Source organism: Mycteria americana, chromosome 4, assembly GCF_035582795.1.
Source record: "Mycteria americana isolate JAX WOST 10 ecotype Jacksonville Zoo and Gardens chromosome 4, USCA_MyAme_1.0, whole genome shotgun sequence".
Classification (NCBI taxonomy): Eukaryota; Metazoa; Chordata; class Aves; order Ciconiiformes; family Ciconiidae; genus Mycteria; species Mycteria americana.
In genome coordinates this window covers 71,908,185-71,933,719 of record NC_134368.1, presented here as the reverse complement: position 1 = coordinate 71,933,719, position 25,535 = coordinate 71,908,185, and the positions used below count along the sequence as shown (strand labels likewise).

The 25,535-nt window shown below is 39.9% G+C and overlaps 1 protein-coding gene across 1 annotated transcript in view; it reads right to left on the bottom strand.

Moving 5' to 3' along the window:
- ARHGAP24 (Rho GTPase activating protein 24) overlaps positions 1–25,535 on the bottom strand; it is a 222,005-nt gene that overhangs the window by 172,723 nt on the left and 23,747 nt on the right. The window contains exon 2 of the mRNA XM_075500847.1: positions 12,636–12,835. Within this exon, the coding sequence (XP_075356962.1) occupies positions 12,636–12,815 (180 nt within the window). The 5' untranslated portion in view covers positions 12,816–12,835. The remainder of the gene's footprint in view (positions 1–12,635; positions 12,836–25,535) is intronic.

Sequence of the window (25,535 nt, the reverse complement as noted above, 5' to 3'; positions counted from 1 at the left end):
TGTGTTTGCTTCATGTCAGTTTAATTAGCTTTACTCACAATGTTAAATACTCTCAGATTTAGACATTAAATCAGCCTTTTGTGCATTCAGAGCAGTAGATGCGTTTTCTTCACTCAGTTAATTGGATAATTCTTTCCAGTGTAGCAAAGGGGCACCAAAATAATCACTGTGTTTACTAGACTAGCTATTACACTAAAGAAGTTAAAACAAATGCCATCATGCACACTTGTTTGTTTTTAAAATTGGATGTAATCTGTTTCTTGCAATCAATCACAAACACATCCACAGGCCTTGTGAGAAACATCACCTAAAACCAAGGGTCATAATGCATTGGTCCTAAAATCCTAATTTCACACTTGAGTAAAGGCTGGATTTTCATGCTCCAAAGTCAGAAGTGCCTTGGAAAATGTAAAGCTCCTGCTTGCAGAGGAGAATGGAGAAGGACTGCCCATGGAGAAAGAAGCCGACAAGAGCCAGTGATAGCACTGATGTTTGCTAGACTTAGTCTTTTTATTGGAACAAGTGCTTTATTAGAACTTGGAGACTATTTTAAGGAAAAAAGCTCACCATTTCCTCTCTAGCATCTCCTTGACATAAGATATGTGAATCCTCGTCTGCAGCTGGCTGAGAACAGCTTGATTACTCATAAAATGCTAGATTTTACCTTCACCTTGGTATGAGCCAGAGGGTAGAAACTTATTGTATGCTTTTCTTCTTATTGTCACATTATAAACTACTGAAGATTTATTTTTCTCTATACTCTCCACCTCAGCTCAAGTTAACCTATTCAAAAATGAGGCAACTGGCCAGAAAACTGAAAGCCAAAAATTTCCATACATCAAAAAGGCTGACACAGAGGCTCCGTATGTTTTATTTTTCAGCTGTGACTTGTACTTCTTTTTCCCAGATAGTGTTGGTTATATAAATGACACTACATAAATACAGAAAGAAAATGAAGAAACACACCTGGAATAACAATCAAACCCAGCAAGCAAAAGGAAAATGATCTTCGGGTGATCTGAAATTAGTTAAATGCAACATAGATGTTTTACAGCCTAGACTGTGAATGAAATCTGACACTGGACTTCTTCCAGACTAATCTGTGAATTCTCATAGCAAACAACATACCTTCAGGAGTCCACTATTACACATACCTTGCTAAGCCTCACCCCCATGTAGCTTTTTCACTCCTGGCAAGACACTTGAGGACAGAAGAGTTTTGATACTGTATGGAATTTAACACACCTTCATTTAAAGGAAATGAAGCAGGTTTGATGCTCATGAGACTGATCTGACATTCTTGAGAGGCACAAAGAAGGTTACAGCACAGTTTAACTTTGCGTTGCTACATCTCATTTTCTTTCCTGACACCACTGTACGTCTCATCCAAGCTCTACCCATGGCCAATCTCTCTGCTCTTAAATATTTATGTAAGGAATTGTGAAAACAGATTGCTCTCAGTCTGCCTTTTTTCTTTATCCTTTTCAGAGAAGTGCTAACAGGAGCTGTAACTAATACCAATCACACTAGCATTTCTCATGAGGCGTTTTCTCAAAAAGTTCCTCTAGGCAATCTTTCCCCTGTTGAAAGGGATTATTTCTGTAACTCGTAAAAGTTGGTTTATATAGCATATAATCTGTCTTACTTAGAGGAAACTAGATCATTATGTTGGATTTAAGAGTATGCAGATGAGCAGGTAATACTGCATTTGACAAAAGATATCAAGAAAAGCTGTGAAGCTCACCCCCAGATACTCCACAGTTAGTGATTACATATTAGAAATGAAAGGTTTTATAATAAAGTGTACTGAGCAACAACTTCATTTACAGAAAAAATATCAGGAGAAACACAACATATAAATAATTTGCTAAACTAGCTTTTGTAAGCTGGAAGTATAACAGAGTTTCAGTAATTCCTGGTCCACAAGGTATCACTTTTAAGCCCAGGAAGGAAATCTGGCACCTTAACACTAGGCAGTTATGTGGCAAATAGTAACTTTAATAAGAATGACAGACCAAAATTTTTAACAATATCCTTTCTCCCCACAAATACTAAACCTCTTCTTCTGATGTGGAGCATTATTTATTGCTCTTCAATTGAGGAAAAGGCAAAGAAGGAAGAGGAAATAAACTGCAAGTGTGTCTCATTCTCTGGGCTCCAAACATATAAATACATATAAATAAAATACAAAATAGTTCCATTTCTTTTTTCAAGCTGTTCACTTTTTTTTTTTTCATCCTGCTAGAGTGGTTGTGCTTTTTAAAATGCATTTTTAGGATACTAAAGCTCTGATTAAACAGGCAAAAAAAGGAGTTGGTCCTCACTAAAGACCAAGTGGGCAGCATGAAGGGCAGCCTCTATGCTCCTCATAGCATAAGGACAGAAACACACTAATTAACAGATAAAGGACCATGGCATGCAGGCTTTTCATTGCTCCCCATCGTTCATATGTCTAGCACAATTTCAAGACTGAAACAGTCATCCCTCCAAAGTAAAGGAGACCTCCCATTTTGGCTTTGCTTATGGGAAGAAAGGAAAACTTAAGTTTGAAGCAACAGACATTACGGAAACACAGAGGGAAAAGGGGCAGGCCTAAAACAGAGCTGAAACCTATGGATTAGGTGAGGAAAGCCTACACTGCTGAGCCATCATACAAGAAGATTCTTGTGAGACCCCACTGCATTCTGGCAAATGCACATATAGTGGCTTAATGAGCATCAGGTCATGACTTAAATCACAGCCTCGTGTCTGTTTTCTACCACCTGCATGACCAGATCATTACACTAATGCTCGGTGCATGTCAACAGGCTTACAAAACACGTGCCTCTGTCTATGAAAGTCCTTAGTACTCTTCAGTTGCTTGTGGTCATTATTCAAGAGTTAAAAGCATTTGCTTTTTCTTGGAGACGCTGCAATTACTCACTCAGAGCAGGAGCTCTTTGTGGGTAGGTGCATAGGCTTTTAATGGGTTTTATTCTGCAGCCCAAGCACTAACAGAGAAGGCTTTTGTTAGCTCAACTTTTGTGCTGCAAGTCTGCTGAAAAGGATGTCCCTCCAGCATTAGAAGTTAATTTAGCTGCTTCTGTTACCATTCAACCCTTGGCCTCTGTTCTGAGGCTGCCACCACAAATACCACCTGTGATGGCCATTCTCATAAACTTGTTCTGTACCAAGGGATTTGACATGTCCGGCGCTTGTCAGGGAACACGTGGCAACCCAAAGGCTCTAATTACGAAGACATTGAGGAAGGTTGTTTTTGTCCACAGTGTCTATGTTACATAGCACATCTTCACTATTTCACTGCATTTGAACTTGCATAGGATTCAGGTCATTTTTTATGTGATGAGCCTAAGCTCACACAGAAGAGCATTTATGCAGTCCAGTTGAATGAAGCTGAAATCCGTGAACTTGTACAAATGCTGCTAAAAATTATTGCTAGAATTGGTCCTCAGTTACTACAGCAACAACATTAAATAAGTCCCTTAGCAATATGCAAGGAAACAAGCAAGCACACCTAGGATTTCTTTTAAATAGGGACGTTACCTATGGCCTACACAAGATAACACAGCACCAATTGAACTTTCCACATCTCAAGCATTCTTTTAATAGCATACGCTAAACTAGAAACTACCTGCAGCAGCTCCAGGTTATGAGTTGATCAAATGTCTCTGAATTTGACCAGTCAGGCTCCAACACACAACATCCATATCTACTCATTATCTCAAGTGTTTGCCCTTAGACAAGACAAACTTATAACATAGCCTCTGCTGCCCAAATTAATGGAATGCAAAAAAAATATTTATTTTTATAGTGGTTAAGGCTCCACATACGCTTGAAACAGAAAGCATTAAATTTACTTAAAGATGAACTTGGAGATTGATTTCCACAGAATTTCACCTTATACCCTCACACGTGCTGTGTAGCAGTACTCACATTAGTTGCTTTACTCTACTGGCACAGCAGCTATTAAGCTAGGAAAGCTAGAGGGAAACATCTAGAGCAGATCATTGCTGTCCAACTGAATATGACAAAAAGCATTGCACTGCATTGGAGTTGATAATACAAAACCACTGGCATGATTAGGAATTTAGATCAGCAGTCTTTCAGACAACAAGGTGGTAGTAAGAAGACAATCAATGACAACCATCACAACGTAACATCAGGTATATTTTTTAACCAGCAGCAGTCTGACACTGTCCTTACTCCTCTCCACACAACTTCATTAACCTGTTAAATATACATTCATTAGCATCCACCAGAAATGCACTTTTCATCTAGCAGGCAATAGAGAAAAGCAGAAAGAGAGTATCTCCCCTCTCCTCCCTGCCCCAGACCCTGTCAATTGGCATGAGCTAGAAATGGAGAGGAAAGGAGGGAGGGAAAGATGTTGCAAGCGTAAAAAGAAATGCAAGACTCAAGGCAGTTACAGACTGGCCAGCCCCATCACCATGGAAAAGCAGTTTTGTACCACATAGCGGCTTCTTACATCTGGAAGTATTGCTCATCCATGAAATGCAGTGAAGCATACTAAGGGTTTAACTTTACTTCAGTTAGCAAGCTATTCAAAACAAGCTAGTTCCCTGGTCCCACAAAGCGAAAGGTGGGGGCAGTTCTCTGAACATTTGGATGCATTGGCCACCAAGAACTGAAATTAAACTGTTGGCTAGTTTACATCTTATTAGAGCACCTATCTTTTCCAATCTAACAGCAGCTGTTGGCTGAGTGTAATTATACACACAGTTTACACAACACATGGTAGCATACTTGAGAGCTTTAACTCTGAATGCACACATGGGTCAATGGTGCTAGCATTTTCAATCAATGCCACGAGGCATTTTTGCTTTGTTCTATTATAAAAATATTTATAATAATTTCCAAGTTTGGATTGATTAAAGATACAGAAGTCTGGAAACAAGTATTTGTTGTTCCCAAAGGACTCTGGAAGAGGACCTGGGGCTGTACTGCCTGCCACATAAACAGGCAGACTCAAGTGGGATCATCTTTTCTTTACCATCCTGACTTTCCAAGTTTGGTTGTAATAAAAGTCCCACCACCATGTGGAAATACATAAGTCCAAACACCATGAAAGGTTCATATTTCCCACCGACAAAACTGTCTCAGCTCAGGGAATTTTGAACTTCAGTCACTGGACCCATTTTCTGAAGCCTAAAAGGAGATAGACACGTTCTCAGATTTGCACAGCATCTAGGCCCACTGTTTGTTTTTTGTTTTCGGGCAGGTGGGTATCAAAATGCATCAAAGGGGCCGATTGTGGAAAATACTTACAAACTTCTAGTTTTAGTTTAAACTGAAGATCTACTCAGGCAGCTAGTGGAACTGCTGGGGGCACGGGGAGTAGGAAGGTAACCATTTAATCTGTTATTTTCCAAGTCATCAAATGGGATGGAGACACTGAACCATGTCAGAGAGCAACAACTGTACAGCTGGCCCTTTATGAATGCCATAGATACTGGAAGAGGAGGGGGACAGTTATTTCACCAGCCAATGTATTCGGAGGCAAAGGAAAACCCAGGGGAAGCTGGGGTCAGAGCTGGATCTGAAAAGAGAAAACAGCAGCAGTGCAAGAAGGACAAAGACTGCACCTGAGAGCTGTTTTGAAAATTCACTTAAGTTCAGGGAGAATAAAAAATTACAAGCCCTCAGGAGTGAAGTATGCACAGATTTAAATGAATTGGTACAGTAGCAGGATAGTAGTTTGTAGATGTTACCAGTACAGTCACAGACAATGACACAACTGCTACATGCAAAGCTGGCTAAGAGAGACACTGAATATTCCTTGCATTGCACTGAAACCTAAAAACCATATTCAAGGGGGAATTGAATTTCCAACAGCATAAGCTGGGGCAAAGCACTGAGCAAGAATTGCCTGATTTTGGCACAGAACCCATAACCTTGCACAGTGCTTAGTGACACTCCTGTAATTAACGTGGCAGTTAATGCTGGATGAGAAACCTTTTTTCTTCCTGTGAAAATTTTTAAGACTCCTACTGGGCCAAGCCCAAGGCCTCCAAAGTTTTTCAAAGGAGCAAAACAAAGAACAATTACTGAAAATTCAAGTTCACATTTTTGGTCTGAAAGAAGCAGAAGAGGGGATTAAAGTTGGAATTTGATCACCTCCAAGCTGAGCACCTCAGTGACTGACCTTGTGGCTATTCGTCTCAGGCTGAGAAGAGAAATTCAGTCCTGCGAATTTGAGAAACTTTTCCCAAGCAACAGAATAACGACATTAGAAACACTGTGGTTTCAAATAAACTGAGCCTTATCAGACTAATCTCTTTTGTACAAAATTCCCATGGGTATGTACTGACCAAAGTGTATTACACCTTTAATAGCACTGACATAAGTCATTGCAGTAAAAAAATGTGTCTCTACAAATAAGTTGCTGAAATCTGCAGCAATAAATTACTTAAAAACTTACAAAGGTGCAAAGGTATTAGAAATAGCAGAACTTTCTACTGTATGTAAAAGCTATACCTATCCTTCAATAACCATCTCTGTATTCCAGAAATTTCACTGCTTGAGTTGCAGAAGCCTGCTTATATTCATCTACTTGAGGAGTCATTCCCTGCAAACCCATAAAAAACAGCCCAAAGCAGTTTTGGGGCTCTCATTTCATTTTCTGCGCTGAACAGCCACCACCATAGCAGTTCACTATGTGAGAAAGACCATGTAGATTTGCTTTGCCCGTTGCCATGCCAGGTCATATATGTTTTTGTCTCAAATAGAAAAAAAGCATGAGATTCTGCTACTCACATCAGACAGGATACAACTCTTCTTGCCTCATCTGAAACTCAATCAGTGATTAAGAAGTTAATTTTCAGTTTAAAACTTGAGAAACCTTATGTTCAGTGGATGGAGACCAAGAATGATCAGAAAGGAAAAAAATGCACTTGTCATAAATAGCAAGGTATGTTACACAGAGGCTTCTCTTCCTTCAACTAAGCATTTCAAGAAACAGGAAATATCATTACACCAGGAACACATGGCTAACCCAAAATCCGTTTCTAGTTTGCACGATGCGTGCAAAACTGCAACGAGCAGTACCTTACTTTAGTGAGCGTATGCAAAGTCAAAAGCCATGAAGGGAAAGAAAATAAAGGAGACATCACACTCCAGACTGCTGAATGACAACGGGATAGTAAGAACAACCAGGCCACAACTGCGCCAAGCTCAGTTCAAGCCAACTGCTCTGCTGCAACCTGCAGTGTAAGTTTACCCAACAACAAGCACTCCAAGAGCAGAAATTATTAGAAGGGGCATACAGTCATTCACAAGGAGGCTCCATTCAGACATCTGAAAAATGGGGCCACCATTTCTTGTCTACTTTAGGTTTTTTTAGACAAAGTTCAGCAAGACCAGCTGGAAACCTTTTATCAGGACTGCTCCAGAGACTGTCATTGGCAGCTGACTGCCTTTGCAGAATACCATGTCATTTGACTTTTTTAAAACCTTCGTCTAAGGTGTGTTGGACATCCTTCCATTCCACTGCATTCATGTGAACTGTTTAAGGTGTGCTTTCTGATGGATTTTTTGTGGTGGCTTTTTATTTGTTTGGTTCTTAAGTTCTGTATTCACCACCCTCAAAAAAATGTATCCAATAGCCAATAATAGAAAGCCTTTCTTGTAAATCCTTTCATTACTAGCAAACATCACTACTGATCTCAAAAAAATCCTATATAATTTCAGCCAGCATATTGAGTTTCCAGTGACATTCCCGAAAAACACGCTTTCTCTATGAACCCCCCACACTTCTTGTGACACCTGCATAATTGTATTTGATTAATTTCTCCCTTACAGTTTGCAATAGGTTCTAGGTAACTCAATATTTCAAAGCACTGCTCCTACACAAGTGAGGGCTCACCCAGTAGCACATGTCCATCCCAAGACTATTTCTGTTTCCTAGACTAATAGAATGTGTTTTGCCTAGAAATGAAAACAAAAAACCAAAAAAAAATCATCACCAGTTGTATGGACACTTCTTGCTGTTTTCACATCAAGCCCCTGAATTTGATCCATGAAAGGTGGAGTTCTGAGCAAGGCCCATGAAGCCAAGCATGCAGAGACTTGGTGCTTCACATCCTCCCCTATGCAAGACCGAGGGAGCTGCTCTTACAAGCCAAAGCAATATCTACTAAGAAGCTGTTTTGCTTGCTATGCTGCTCTTCAGTATTTGTGTGAAAGCTGGTTCTTGTGGCTTTCCAAAGACAAAGACCAGAGTGAATAACATTCCGATCTCCCTTACTGAAAATCCTCTAGGCAACAAGGAGAGATGGCCATTCCTTGTGATGCAGTTCTAAAGTGTATGTACAATCAGTTTTTTTTTCCCTCCACCCAGAAATGTTATCCATTCCCTTTTAACTTGTAAAATAGCATGATGCTCAATCTTTAATCATATTCAGTACTAATACTGAAAGATCTCCCCTACTGACAAACTAAGTTTCAAATTAGGTAATTATCATATTAATTTCTATTTAACACATTCATTAGAAACTTTATTTTAATTAAAAAATGTAACGGAAATTTGTCATGTTTCCTATTAATGCCATCAAATGGATTTTTTGTCAATGAAATCTTTTTACACAAATTGAATTAAATGGGAAGCACATATTTTGCCAGAAAGCAATACTTCAAAATATATTGTTTGCACATCAGAGACAGTCTTTCCCTTACAAACGGTGACCTGTACTTAAGATTCCAGCTGCCACTTACTCAGTTTCAAAGACCGATTGAAATTCCACGTTTAAGATTCACACTTTAGCATTCAAATCTGCTGTCCCTTCCCAAGGTTTGTCTAAGATCCTGTGAGCCACTGAATACTGTTTAGCATTACTTACGCCAAACAGTTAAGAGCTTAACAAGATCTAGAGGATAAAAACTGCATGCCAAAATGTTCAGAATGGGATATAAATTGAAACAGCAGATCATTGTCTGCTTTCAGGCATACACCAACAAGTATTTCTTGAAGGCTAGTTCTATGAAATAGATCTTCTTTAAGATATCTCTACTGTACACACTTCAAATTCAAGTCCATAAACCAAGCTGAGTGGCAATGACATTAAACAGGTGCTAGGTACCTGTTTAATGTCAGGTTAATGTTAGCTACAGGTTACCTAGCTCTGCTTCCATAAACTCACTTCCTCAGTAACAGCAGAAGAGTGCAACAGCAAAGCTGCAACAAGATGATGCTTGGAAGCTCCCTCCTGTTGCTCACAAAACCACAGAAAAAGCATGCTGTCTCACTGAGAAGGCACTGACTTCCTCCTCCCATCTTCAATTAAGACCATGCCAACCCAGACACAGCTGAAGAAGTTAACCATAGGCAGAGAAGAAAGCACGAAATACATTTTCATGGGCTGCATTTAAACAACAGCTGTACTGTAAAATGCGGAATGCTAAATGCTGATTTCTTTCAGCTGCCCACATTTCAAGCTTGGATAGCTGACCTTCAGATCCAGCATAATACTAGTTTTCTGAAGTACAATGGGTTGTCAGGAGTAAGGTGACTTACCAAGACAGTAAAAAGAATTAACAAGGCAAAATCCAGTATCACTTCGAAGAAGTAAAAATTACACAGAATTATCAGAAATCAGATTTTATTTCTTCACATGGCTTGCTCACTTATTTGTTAGTTTTTTTGTCTTCTGGAATGAACTAGATTATTGCTATCCATACCCACATCTTCAGTGAACAGAAATGCCATCTTTGCCAGATGCCCAGAGACTTTTCAAGGATATCAGAGCAAAAGATAGCTGCTGTTCTTACTGATAAAACATTACAAGGGAAAGATTCTTGGTTTTGATGATGATAAAGAATCAATGACAGTTCACTGACCTTGACTATAAGACTAACAGCTGTGTACTGCTTTTTCTTCTGTTGTTCTTCACTAGCTCTGTGTGCCTGTAGGCATCTGACACAGGTTGGCAGAGACATTTCCGCACACTCACACTGATAGTTAATGACTTTTAAATTTAAGAGTCTGACACCAGAGGAGATGTACACATATTGACTAAAGCGTATGTGGTAGCTATCTATATTACTAGCAGGAAATGAGCATGCTTCAGGAATTCCAAAGCATTTACTGATGGTTTATACACAAGATGTTATTTCTTTTCTTTACTCCCATTATACACAGTCACTTGTAGAATAAAGTCTGACAGATAATAATATTTTTCTGAAATTCAGTTCCATTCATATCTCCATCACTTTCAAAGATGCAAACATCATGGCGTAATTACTGGTACAGACTGGACCCAAGCCCAAACGTTAAGCAAACTGGTGCCCAAGACCTGCTGAACTCACACCAGAAACTGGATTCTGCTTTTCTGTAATTCACATTAAGGCTATGAACATAAACTCACTGGCTTGTCTTGTCTTCTCCTGCTATAGTTCTTCCACCTTCTATAAATATATATACACAAGGTGTGCAATTAGAGCATTCCTCAGGATGAGTAATGACCGCTTTCTGCCTCCTTCCAAACACAACCAACCAGTAAGCAAAATAAAAACTACAATCTGATTTGGAAAAAAACTCATTAACTCTCTTCCATTATGTTATTGTCTAAAATAATTATTGTACAATTGTACATTGTACAGACTATACAATCCAGTAGTGAATAAACAGGTATTTATCCTAAATACAGATCCAATACTACATGGCTAATATAATAATATAACAAAATACTGCTTGCCATTTCCTAATGATATCCCTATGCACTGAAAATTCATGGTATCAGTGGAGTTCTTTGCTTTAGTTCTCCACAGTAAGAACAACAGGGTTCCCAGAAGGTCATAGTGATTTTCTTGTCAAAGTTAATGCAGCAAATCCTTCAATGTAGTTAAATGGGAAAAAAACATTTCTGTACATGGCATTGAACCTGGGACATATTTCAGGAACTGACACTTGTGCAGTTTGCTTCAGAAACATTCCAAAGCTACACCAAGATGATATATTGACTGATCCTAATTTGGACAGGCCCATTCATTTTTCCAAACCTATTGGCATATTTTAAGTTACACTTCTGCAGGCAATTCCCCCCCCCCCCCCCCCAGCTTTGTATCTCTAGGTGTCTTTATGAACTCACTTGAGACTTAAATGGAAAACTCAAACAAACTTTTAGTTATTTAATCAACTGCTACCTAACCTATCAAAGGTATCAGAAGATCAGAATCACCACCTCCATTTCACAAAAGGGAAGCAGCAAAGTCAATAGGATCTTCTGAAGTCATCCCACAGATGACTAGGCAGGCACGACAGACAAGATGATAATTTGGGCTCCATAGTGCTGTACAAAGTTCGATGCAATACAGCATTGTGTCACCTCTCAAAAAGCAATGAAGTCCTTGCATGCAAACATACTGGCAGATGTCAAGTGCTAGGAAGCAGAGTTGTATTCTGGAAACTCAGGCTCTGGCCCATAAACATTTTTATTTTGATGGCTGCTTTTTACACTCTTGATTAATAAAATATATATAGTGAAAGATACATTTGATTTCCCAGAAATGATTAGCTATTTCATATTCAAAATAGTCATACTAACACATAATTTGTAAATATGCAGTGCATTCTTTAATTAACCTATACTATCTGGGATAATTTCCAGGGCAAATAGCTACCAAGGCTGTGAAATTGGTACTTAGAAATTAACTCGTACAACAACCTTCTTTGGGAATGATTACCTCAAGACTGAAGGGTTTTCTTAACACGTGCACCACAATGCAAGCTGCAAAGCTTGACAAAGTGTCATGACCTGTTCCATACAGGAAGCTAGATTAGATGGGCTTTACATCTCTGAGAACTCCCTGTGAAATTCCACATAAAGGTACACCATTAAAAATTTAGTAGGCATAAAAAATATGAGTGCGGTTATATTTAATATCTGCACAGAGGTAACTCACAGATGTCAGAGCTTTTTCTGAAGTCACAAGCATCTAGGAAATGATTAACATAGGATTATCATACTCCTGCAGGTGCTAGCACAGGATCTCTCTTAACTTACTATCACAGAGGCTCAGGCCTGCCCTGACCTGAGAGGCATCATTATTTACTCTACTCTTATAGCATTCTAGAGATAGGTGGCCCTAAAGCATGCTGGTGAAAAAGCTAAATAAATAGGAAAATAGATTAGCATTAAGGAGCAGTAAATCACCACAACAGAACCAGGCAGCAGACAGCAGTCTGTTCTACATGACAGATGGCAATGTATTCAGGCTACAGTCTTACGGGATTTCCTATTTGGGAAGACACAAAGCAGGGATATTCCACATTTTAAACAGCAGAAAAATAAGCAGTGCCCTTTCAAATACAGCTTATTCATCTGCCTCAATGAAGTCCTGACTGACTTTTGCTACTTGAATTTCATGTACACTTCACTCCCTTTAAAATGCTGCAATGAGAAAACCTGACCTGGAAAAGGAAGTTTTAGAACCAAGCCTGATGGGGAAACCACACTAACTGCCAAGGTCTGACTCAGTTTTGTGTTCACTATAATCAAAATCCCAAGTTGTACTGAGTCAATGACAGAGATGGAGAGGTTTGGTTCTTTAAACACCAGACAATTCTGCTTGCATTAACTTATTTTACTCCCTCATCTCCCATCCTATCTCCTTTCACTTACCAAGGGCTTGGTTTCATCTTCATCTTTGAAATAGTAAAGCTGGTCACCCTTGAGAACAAACCAGCGTGTGTGCCAGGTCTTGACGAAGCCTCCTTGCTTCCGCAGCCACCCACACTTAATGGCACTGTGCCGCCCTTGGCTTGGTGGGGGAGTCTCTGCAGAGCTATTGTGTTCTTCCATACTGGGACTGGGCAACTCTCCTGTTGAGAAAACAAGAGGAAAAAGGTAAAATAATTAGATTATTATCCAGGCAGTAACTTGCTCCTTTCAACACAGATTGAAAAAAAACATGCCCCAACTACAAAGGTGTACTAGAAAAGTATTTACCATTTGCCTGCTTATTCTCATACTAGCACCCTATCAGCTGAGAGAATATTACTCACCTATATAAAAACAATAATAATAATGAACGGAGTTGCTAAAAAGCAGGCAAGAGGCAAAAGATTTGTTCAAGTACAATGTAAGATATTTTAACCAGCACTGAGGAAGACTGGTTCTTGAGGTGAGTTCTGCTGGATTACAGGCAGTAACAAGGAATGAATTTACAGTACATCTTCAGGCTAAGGAAAGCAGTATGCTTCTCACTACTGGGCCTCCCCATTTAATATTCCCCGACAGGCTTGAGCCTTTCAGGGAATATTAAAGAAGCTTCTGCTTCTCTGAGGCTTAATATACCCCACCAGACAAGCAGGCTTTTTTTCTTTGTTTTACTAAAGTCCATTTAATGGAATGGTGACAGTAAATACAAGAATAGCTACATATTCCCTCATACAAGCAATCCCCTGACTGAAGTGAGTGTGTGTCCAGCCATGCTTATTACAGACATTTTGCAAATCATGCAGAATTTTGGCACGTCAACTCAAGGCATGAGAAGTGTGTCAAAACCAGAGCTGAAGTGTGGAATTAAACTTGACAAAGTTTCATGTGGCTTTTTGGCCTTGTTAAAACTATACTTTTTAACCATCTCTGGACAGTTAGGAATCTTTCTGATGGATTTTGTACATACAATCATGCAGTCATGTGCTTAACCTTCATGGTCAAAAGGCTCTTCCTGATCCCCTATTAAGTTTAGAGCTCAACAAACTCAGGATTTTGAGTTGCAAGTTCTGATATTTTCAGTTGAAATACAAATCAAACCGAGACCTATGTGTGCCAAATAGCATATACCTAAACAGAGTAAAATGTGACTATAACCACAAACACAGCAGTGTGCAAAAATAACAGTGAAATTCCACTGTCTCTAAGTACTTGAAGAACAACACTTTTCTTTTCTTTCTAGACTACCACTGGCAGCCTTTCTTGCCTAGTCAGGAACTTGCACAGCTGTTAGAGCCTGGGAAAGTCAGCTTCATAGGTAATCTATTTATTGTTTCTAAACAGCAGGGTGGGAAAAGAAAATATTCTGGACATTGCAGGCAGGAGACATCTCTGACTAAGAATATCTAGACCAAAGCTTCCTGTTCTGACTTTGGCAAAACAGACTGGTGAGTCCAAGCCTGGCAATCCTGCTCCAGTCCCCTGTACAGTAACGATACTGTTACTGAACATAGTAACAGACATCAGCATTGCAAAGGTATGTGCTCAGCTTCTAAGGTAGATTAGAAACAGGGATACACATTCATTTGATAGATGAGACCATCCCTCCAGCAATTAATACAAGTACTTTGTCTGGATAGTGTTATACCATTGTAAAATAAATTGCAATATAATCAAGCAAGAAGAAATAAAAAGATCAATAGATTCCAGTTATGAGTCAGATAGATCAATAGATTCCAATAGATTTCAGCCCATTTTTCCTTTGGCTCCTTTCTTCCTACCGTTCACACCTACCCTCCTTTGGAACAACTTCTCCAGCTGCCATCTCTGCTGTGCATTTACACTTTTTGCTTTTAATATCCACACACAGTCTGTTGTCACATCCTTGCTTTGGACTGGATCCTGGAATCCGATCTCTGTGATTAAATCTCTTAACTGCCCTGTGCCACTGCGGTTAATGGGCCTCAACACAAGCACAGAGGTTTCATTGCAAAGTACAAATTGCAGGATCAAAACTTAAATCACTTGGTATTCTTCTCAGAAAAAGGAAAAGAAAATCTTTCTCCTGCCTCTTTAGGGTTCACCTAGAGTCACCCAGAACACTTGTCCTGTTACATTTACTTGAGCAAAGTGTCCCTGCAAAACATAGAAACATGTCTGGCTCTCAGTGGAGCAGACAAAGATTTTTTTTTTTTTTTTTTTTTTGTGCCTGCGGTTACAATTACATCCTAACAGGAATGAACCAGCTGATAAAGCCTCAGACCACACTGACAGAGGGTTTCTGCGAGGGTTATGTACCACCAGAATACACGCTACAAAAACTGCAGCTCTGGGGCTGCAGAGTAGATTAGATGTTGCATTGAGTTTCTGAACTGAACCTTGCCTCCTTCCAATCTGGAGCTGTAAATGGAGATTCAGCTATCTCTAGAAAAATTAATAGCTTGCTTTCTCGGTGCCTTGTTCATAAACGTCTGCTCACACTTCAAGGTGGTCTGGGCTCTTGTAATATTTTTTTCATTCACTTTGCACTGCAATAATTAACTACGAATGCAACAAAGCAGTGGCCAAGCAGCCTCCGAAACCCCTACAGCTTTATCCCTGCATGCCCAAGCTCTTTCACTTGTTACCTTAGCTCTTTAGGAAGAGGAAGACAGGTTAGGTGAAATTATTTGCAATAAGCAATGATCAGGTAATCTCCAAGAACCGACTTCATCCATACACAGCAGGCTGTATTAAATTGACTTGTACCCTACCTCTGCTTATCACTGTGTACGGTGAAAACGTGTCAGGAATGAGGACAGACTTATCTGTGCTATACAAGATCATTCTCTCCAAAAGGAAATACACCCAAGTTGTAATTGGCATTTTTTGAATATGAGCAGAAATGTCTTGGATGCTGCTGGTTTTTGGCTGGGCCAAAGTAGATGCCAAGAAGCAGCCCTCCCACTCACATCCTTAGAAAGTGAATTAGCAAATACTTTAAGGAAAGCGTTGTAAACAGCAGGTAAGTTATCGCAACTGAAAAAAGTAAGGAACAAAATCATCACCCATTGGCTACCCCCTGCTCCTTGCTGCACAACCGCAGAAAAACACAGCTCTCAGCTTCAGCTAACCTGATCAGTTTATCTCTGCTGCTTGGGCCAGCCTCAGGGCAAGAACAAAGGAAGAGTTTAGATACAGTAATTATGTGTATCACTGCAGTATTAAGGACATCAGGTCCCTATTACACTTGGACCACAAACAAGAATCTAAATACCAAAGTCAAATGCAATTAACTACTTGGCTGAAAGGTTATTTTTAATTTTGTTCCACAAAGTCACATTTCACTGGTGCTGACACCAGTGTACAAACTAAGTATTTGGATTTTAGACAGCCAGGAAAAATGTTAATTGATCTACTTCTCTTTGGCTGGTAAAATTTATATCTTAAACTGTTTCTGCAATACTAAAACAAATGAGGTGTAGGAAAGATGACATTCTACTGCTCCCAAGTCCTCACAGGCAACTGTAAGATGCCCTTTAAAGCAGTAGTATATCCTTGGACACTTTCTGTACAAAACAGTTGTATTATTTCATTTATTAGTGATTTCTTCAGTAGTTAAAATTTCAGCCACCTAACTTGTTTTTCTTAAGGGGAATTGTATTTAGTCATGAGATTAAGTTTATTCATTGTTTTCCATCTCTCCTTCCCTTTCAGAATCTGCCTACTACAAACCAGACTCGGAATCAGAAATTCCAGCAGCTGGCTCACTTTCACTAGCTGTTTTTACAGCTGTTTCAACACCAAAATAATAAAAATAAATTTCATAAATACCAGGGTGCTGGCACTGATGCAGAGAACAGCGAGGTGCAAACAGTATGTAAATAACACATGACAAAATGTGGAATTACATCAACATACTCCAAGTTCTCTCGCTCTCATGAGACAAGGCAGAAAGCCATGCATTTTCAAGCTCTAAATGAGCGTATTCCTTAAACCCGTCTTCTGAACAGGAAACACAACTTGTACTTGCTGGCAGAGTCAACTCTACTGACTTGGCCAATCTCCAGTTTAGGTAATGACCAGAACTGAACAAATGCTACACGATCTATTTGTTTGGGGCTGGCTGTGGCCTCACTCTCCTGGGCTTGTCTGGACATTGGGAGTGCAAAGTAAACAAAATGAGAAATGTTCCCTGATGCACTGGCTCTGCATCAACATCTCCTGGTCAACGGAGCCCATCGCCATCTACCACTGCTGGCCCGAATCCAACCTTTTTCTGCTCCCATAAGGGCATCTGCCTCTCTCACTAGTCCGTCTAGGAGGCAAATAACTGCACTTACGTTCTCCTTGCCAATGTGGAAGGGCTGTGCCGGTGCCACGCACAGAAAGCAGGGAAGTGTTTCTCCTCGGCTACCACTCACTCGATACTTGAAATATGGAATTGGGCAGCTCCCCCAGATCCCAGTGCTTTGCCAGGAAATAGTCAGAGAAAGTCATTAAAGCACAGCAAATCCAGTTACAATGAAAAGTCACAGGATTGCACCAAGATGACCCATTTGGCAAGAAACCCTGATGGTTTGCAGTATGTTTTTATTCTCACTGAAATTTCTCATGGCCAAGATAGCACTTTTCAAGCATGCAAAACATCGTCAGTGTTCACTTCCAGCAACCCTTCTTCATCTTTGCTGTTGCTCAGATGCTGTATCAGGTCCTTTGCAGCCCAATGTCAGCCTGGCACAAAACGGATAAAGATGAGAAGCCACCAAAGCGCCTGCCCCAGAACTGTACTCCTGCAGCCTGTCACAAAGTCTAATCCCCTTGCTGTCCCAAAAGGGAAAGCAATGCAACACTGCATGCAGATGACTTCTCCATGTCAGACACATTAACAGATATCCAGTAAAAGGCTGCAATTTTGCAGCAACAATTGACTTGGTCATTGATATCTGCCAAATATATATACACACACATACAAGTGCAAATTTCATAAAAATGTTTGACACACAATGGTTCTATATAAAATTAGATTACTTCAATACTGTAATGCTTACATGAAGAGTATTCTCTTACATTCTCAAGAGCAACGCTTACATGAAGAACTCACTTTCCAAGTGATGTCTAATTTTGGGTTCCTTCCTCCTTATTTCCCATGACCTATACATACATAGAGCATAAGTGCCTAAGTTGAAGGTTATCAGTATCTTCCAGGGACAGAGTGCTGCCTCTGACCAGTGAGTTTCCTTTTGATTTTTCTTGATTTAGTCTGGCTGAGTAACAACTTTGTAAAACCATTTAGTATGTGAAAACATTGTCTGCATTTCTTACTTATACGTCTCAAGACACCTGAATCTCTGCTACAACACAGGCATGCGTTTGTGAGCAACTGCTGCAGGAAGCAAAGATTGGCCTATTTCTCACCATCAGGGTGCTTCAAATCAGTTGCTACTCATCTGTTGTGTCAACAGGATATTGCACATGGAAGGAAAAACCATGTCAAAGAGCTAGAAAAATACTTAAAAAGAGAGCTGACTTTCTGCTAGCGCTTAGCAACCATTTTTACGAGATGAACATTGCAAGGAGCATGTCTCAAGTTCTGTCACTGCAAGGACAGAGTTTAAAGCATTCCTGTCTTGTTCTTTTTCAAAAGCTGCAGCAGTGCACTTCCCAGTAGCTTTCCTCCACAAAACTTTAGAACAGACATTATACTTTTATGCAGAAGGTTTTCTGAGACATCTGAGAAACCTTTTGTCTAATGGCAGTAACACTCCTAATCACAGATACATAATCACAGATACATAATAGTCCTAATCACAGAAATCTGGCTGTTCTGCATTCCCCACTCTCAATTTTTGTCCTATCGAGGACAGCCTGAAGATATTTTACTTGAAAGAATTTCACTTCCAAGGCCTAAATAATTACTACTTAGGCAATAAAAAATTGTGAGAGGTGTTATCAGCAGTCAGATTGTAGAAGGCCTGATCCACCGCCTAGTGAAGCTAAGGGAAAGACTTCCATGACTTTTTCAATGCATTTTGGGATCAGTTCCAAAACCAAGACCAAATAATTTTGCCAGAAAATTGAGGTCTTGGTCAAATATAACTCTTTAGTACATGATTTGCATTTCCACACCAGAACCATCCTACATATATTCCTACACTAGCCAAACTCTTACAATCCTACTGTTTGCTTACAGGAATTCAAGCACAGCTAGCCATAAATAGCCAAAATAAAATGGGACTAGAGAATTTACAAAGAGCATAAGAAGGTATTCAACTTCTTGTGAGTTACAATGGAAATTAATTAACAAATTCTGTCAGGCACCTTTGAAAATGTCAGCTTTTGTGTGTGCATATTTATCTTCTGTGGTTGTGACTAGTGTTAGTATACATGTGCTTATGCACTTGCCCTATAGATTTTAAACCCTATAGATGAGGTCTGGACACTAGTTCACTTCCACTCACCATAATCCCACAGTACCAGCTGCATTTGTGCCGGTATGAATCTAGCATCTAGGGTCACTGATCATCATCAGACCTACCTTTTAGGAATCATGTAACAGACTAATCTCTCAAAAAACTTCTGCCCTATCATGTTCAGGACAGCACTCAGCTCAAGCTGGTGGATAGGAAGGTGAAGTGTGCCAGATGCTTTGCAATTGTTCTTGAAATAGCAATGATCGATAGTAGTGCCTCCGTATTTATCATGGTCTTTGGTACAAAATGCTGGCAGATGGGGGGACTGCAGATTCAGAACCTCTTGCCTCCCATTTGTCCTTTCTGCAGTCAGCACCGAATGGAGATCAGAGCTAGTCCTAAACACATAATTTCTCTACTTGCTAGAACTTATTTCTTCCCCATATAGCAACAAAATCACACTGGCTTCCTTGGTAGAGATAGCTGGGTAACATAAGTATTTCAGTGCCCCCCGTACCTGTCAGCTGCCGCTACGTAAAGCAAAGCAACTGAAGCAGTTCTGTGACTACAGCATCATGCTCTCAGATCAGTATTTTGGGTAATTGTCATAGGTTAACTTTTGCTGCCTTTGCCATTAGGTCCTACTCTGTTTAAATCCATGCAGCAACATTCAGACAAACCCTTTCTTGTCCTTCCACTACTATTGTGGCAGCAGGAGGCATAATGAAATTGCACAGCTAAGAGCACTTTGTCCATTACAGATTCTCTTCTGACACCTAGAAATGACACTTTGTTCTCTCCATCACTTCCTAATCCCACTGCCTTCTATGAGTCAAGTTGGACTCCACCTGTAGAATATTTGTGTAACTTTTACATACAATCTGTCTGGCTATCTTTACTCAAGTGCAGATATACCATGTCTGATTTAGCAGTGATTACGAAATGTCACACCACAAAAAAGGGTTTTGAAGGCTTAAGGAGCGACTTACAAAGATAACACTGTCTCTGTTACACTTTTGCATGTTACTTGTTACGCACATGTCCTCAGCTTTTTCCTCACATAGTAGCACACAGTTGTAAGACAAGGTTGCTGCTACCAATGTGATTGGAAAAGTGAAGGTGTGATTAGAATGGAGTGGTCCCTCATCTTCCACATTTCTGCCCAGGCTTCCTCTTCAGATGTCTTATTCTGTAAAACTGGCAAAGCTAGAGAGAAATTGCATACAGAAGATGATCAACTGTAACTATCTGGAGAAGCATACAAAACTACAGACAAGACAGAAAAGAACTTCTGGCAGCTGAAGGGTCAAGTGATGCAAGATGGACAAAGAAATGCCAGAACAGTTGGCAAGTCTCACAAGCTGAAATACTGAGCAGTGAAAAGGTCAGGGAGAAAGTCAAAAGCAGCGTCTGGAACAGCAAAAAGATATTCCAACTCCTAGATGTCTCTTCCCAACCAATGGGTTACGCTGCCTATATCTGACACTGAAAAACCTCAAACCCTCTTTACAGCTTTGTATTTTACACGGAGAAAGTGATCGCAAGGACAGCTTAAAAGTAACTTAATTCCCACACGTGAGTGGTGAATACTTCAGCACTTACTGGCTTCACTTACGAAAGAATTGATTAAGAGTTGTGTCCAAGCATGATCTCAACAGATGATCTCTCAAAGTATAAAAATAATCTCTGGCACTACTCTTTGTTCTCAAAGACTGATGGCAAAAGGCAACTGAGTACAGATGTCAGCAGCTCTCTGACAGTGAATCACTGAGAATGGAACAAGGCTGCACGCTCTTTTAGGAAATCCAACACAATAGGACTTTCTGTGTTGTCCTATTCACAGCAGTTCAGACTTTCCACATTCCTTGTAAAATTGACCAAGAGAATTAAGATGTTACGAGTTACATTCACTACATATGCTGACAGGCGGGAAAAATACATTCTAGTTTGTCTACAGCAGCAAAAGCCTCCTACTAAACCTGTTGCAATTCTTCTCAATTGAAGGAGCACACGGGTTCTGCAAAAAGGGTTTGTGGTTGCTAGAGAGTGGGAGGAATGAAGAGGAACATTTGCTGCCTGCACCGCACTTCAAATTCATCTCTTGCTCAGAGCATGTACAGCCCCAGCAAAATCCCAACTCTGGCAACAAGAGGCTAGCACAGCAAGTACTGGCTGGTGACATCTCTCCTGAAACACAGATGTTCAGAGCAGGAGGAACCTTATTTCTGGGTGCCTCCGTAGAATTCACAGCGGAAACAAAGGAAGATTCAACCCACCTCAACCCACCCCATAATTACCTTTTAAGTCTTACATTAGTTCACATTTGATAAACGGAAGTCTGTGGACTTATTTTTGACATATTTACTATTAATGTTTCATGTGAAACTACTTTCTTCTGCTTTGTTAAGTACAATGTAATGTGTTTCCTTTTCAGTTCAAAGAAGTTCAAGTAACAGCAGCATTTGGTATTCTGCTGAGAGATCCTCTGAAGCAGACATCTCACACTTGGAAATGTGTTCCCCAGAAGGACCACAGCATCACTGAAATGTGCGCTTGGGAGCATCCCGCCCCAGTGTCTCAGAGGAATAGAATTACAGCACTTGCCTGCACTGTAATTCAGAATTACCATGTCCATTTCTCACCCACTCCAGAGGCGCACTGGACAGTGCAGGACCTAGGGGCAACTGTAATGCTGTTGTGTGTTCACATTACACATGTACTGTATGCATCCAAAAGAGCATATGGATAGTAAACAGGTAGGCACATACTGTACACAGGTAGTGAGCACCCACCCAGCTTCAGGGGGTATCTTGGCACCATCCCAACTGAAATAAACATGGGCAAGTCAGAACCAAAGGCTCAAACTTGGCACATTCAAGGGTGCATCCACTTCCATTCCTACTAAACTCAGCACCAGAGCCAAGATTTGTGTCCTCTCTGTGTGCCAACCCCAGCAGGACCTAAACTTAAAATAGAGCTACTTTTAAACAGAAATCAGTATAGTTTTAATGTTCAGAAATGTTTTATATAAATGGTAATTGCCTCTGTCACTTAAAAACATTAACCATACTGACATAATTTTCCATGTTAGAATACTGGAGACAATATAGTCAAAATTTTTAAAAGCAGATGTGTCTTTCCACGGAAAAAGCCAACTCAAAATAAGCACCATTACTTTGTAGTTGACACTTCTATCTTCTGCCCAGGAAAAGCATTAATTTGTACTTATGGAATTAACATTTCACTTTTCTAAAACCAAGTTTGCATCAGAAAAAGAGAGTCCACAATCCTTCCTATATATTTCAGAAAGCAGTAGTGACTATGTTATGCCATCTAAATTGTTTTAGTAAATGAAAAATTATGCTATACTACATTAATAAAGCCCTTGTGGCACTGCCCTTTCCAGTAAAACTCCAAGCAAATACTGTCCCCAAATTCCTAAGCCAGCACCAAGACACTACCCCTTGACTCTGAAATTAATTCATATGGAGGAACGGTATAAATTCATGTGGTCCTTATCCTTTTAAAAGCTCCATCTGGGCATGGATGCTAACACCTACTTTTCCAGCTTGTACTGAAGGAACCATTAAAAGCCAAAGATGCAACTCTCTACTGTATTGCACCAACAGTCTTCAGGCTCTGTTACTATAATCCACACTTAAAAGGTGAACACACCTTCTTTAAAGGCATTCTGTGTTCACACATGTCTTTCTGGTCATTACATAAAATGCATTTGAAATCTGCACAACACAGAGCATAACTGCATGCTGCCATACTGGGTAGCCTTCCTCCTCACACCTGTTCTGCTATGTGAATTGAGTGAAAATCAGAACTAAAGTCAAGAGCACTGTAGCAAGTAACTGGTTATCTTCAGTGACCTGAAAGCTAGCTCAAACCATGTAAACATCTTTTTCTGGCATTGCTCCACTAAAAAAAAAAAAAAAAAAAAGAAAAAAAAGTGAAAACCAAGTTAAGTTATTCACCTAGTAAATGACTGAGAAACAGGAGACATGCACATGTTACTTACCTACACAAAACTTAAGGTAAACATATCTTGTTTTGTTTACTTAAAAAAAAGCACCAGCTAGTAGCAAAGCAACATCAGGCACTCTCCAGGTTTTAAGTAGGCTACAAAAAGAAAGACAGTTGCATTAACTAGGACTAACGCTTCAGAGAAACAGCCGCAAAAGCAGAAGAGAAACAATCCAAAGATGGCAGGTCCTGAATCTGCAGCCACTTTGAAACTGTGCTAAGCATGTTCATGTTTACATATTTCAATTTACTCAGCATCTAGTTTAAGAGAGGCAAGGTAACCTGAGAATGTAAATTGCTCCTGCTATGAATGAGAGAGCTCATTAACAGCATAAAATAATGTTAAGAACAAACCAGCAAGATCTATCTTCTCTTATTAACTCCCTTTACAGTAAGGAGAGTCTGTGTTTTATGTAAGTCACTACCTGCAGAGCAGAATATCAGCGTGCCCAAGGGAAAGGAGGTTATCACCTACATTCAGAGGGCCTTACTATTTCACATTACTGTAGTCAAAGCAACAGAGAAGCCTCACCACCCTCCCCCCAAAAATAGCCCATCTCTCTATACGGACATCATTGCTCTGCACTGCTGCTTTCTTGATCTTTCTTTCTCTCCCCATGTAAATGGCTGTGATTTCACAAGCCTGCAACTACTGCTTTGGACAAGTACACCTTGAAACGTGAATCCCATGAACAGATTTCTCTAGTTTGTGTGTGAAAGGGGAAAAAACCCTCATTGTTGGGGCTTCGCTTTTTACAAACCTAAACATGCAGAATTTACTTCAGTGTTATTTGTGTTACCACTCATTTTAACTGAGCTCATCCCCTACAGTATGAAGTCGCAAGGAGTATATATGGACCCGGATCTGGGTCATCTCTGTAGCGCTACCAGAAACATACAGTGCTATATTAAACAAAGCATGTTTCTTCCTCACTAACACAGGCCTCCTTTTCTTCACACCTATAATTACAATACTTGGTGTTTAATTCTGAAATGTTTTCAGCACTAGCTCTGAAAACAATGCCAGCTTATCTCCAAGATACACATTTGCTTTTTGTAACAATACAAGTTACTCGTGACACTTCAGCTTTTTTTTCATCTTTCAAAAATTTGCTGACTGTAACAAATCAACAGTAAAACAAACAAGTTAGGATAACTCTTGTATGATATTAGTTTCTTGGGGAGTTGCCAAAAGCCACCAGTCATCATGCTAACACATCAAGATGCTTGGAGACCAAGTTACATAATATTGCGCTCTTAATGTCAAGACAGTCTCTGTAACTTACCTACAAGTTTGCTCAGCTAGCTAGTAACACTATGTCATCCCTGTCCCTACCCCCTGCCTCCCTTCAAATTAAATCCTCAATTATGACTCAATAAAACTCATTCCCATTCTCAGCCTGCCATCAGAAGCAATAAATTACAAGATGAGAGAAAGTAACCATGTTCACATGGATATTACAGATACAAGTTAACAGCAGGCAACAGTCATCAACTTGCCAAGCAAGCATGGTTTGAGTACTAGGATCACCAGGCTGATCTGGTCATTTTGTTATGCTAATGGCTCTAGCAGTGCTGCCAGCTGAGGTCCTTGCCTCTGTGGTAGCACGGGGTTAGCTTGTTCCTGACTAGCAGGAAAGTACATTCTTGGTCTTGATGAAGACTGCTCTTCCTTTTGCACCTCAAGTGGAAAAGCAGTTTCAGGCAACATGACAAATAGGCATTCCTCTCCCAGTGACTCTCCTTTTGGCTCTTTAAGCTTCACCCCTTCACTGACACCAGTCCTTTAAAAATTGTCATCAGAAGATGAGAAACCACAACAGCTCTGTGATACATACAATCAGCCAACCAATGTTAATCAGTAAACAACACAGAATAATAAAGTAAAGAAGGAAACACAACAGAAAGGCCTTCCTACACATAGAACATCACTTCCACATCAGAATGAACAGGGCCTTCCCAGACTAATAACCTCACCATAAAGCTGGGAGGGACATACTTGCTATGCAATGCCCATAACAATAAAAATTACAGAAGCTTGATCACAAATCAAATGGTATGAACAAGGATTCATGTTTTAAAAGGATAGAAAATAGAATTGCACTGACCTAATTCATACTCCAATCCATCTCTTGAATAGACAAAAAGAGGGAGAACAGTAACAGAAATATAATGCAATGTAGCTCCTTGCACTTAAGTATATCTTCTACACACTATTGTCCTCAGGAAGGGAGATGTCAGGATTCCTAAGTGCTATTTTACAACAATTCCTACCCATATTATTAATCTCTTCTTATTAGCTGAACTGCTTATTTCCTTTCTTGCATTTCATGCAACTTGTACATGGTAGTTACTGTATCCAGTTTCAAGCTTTGTTCAAGGACCAATTAATCCTCCTGTTCCTGCAGTTTTGCTCTTCCAGGAGTTTCTGTAGCCCTGA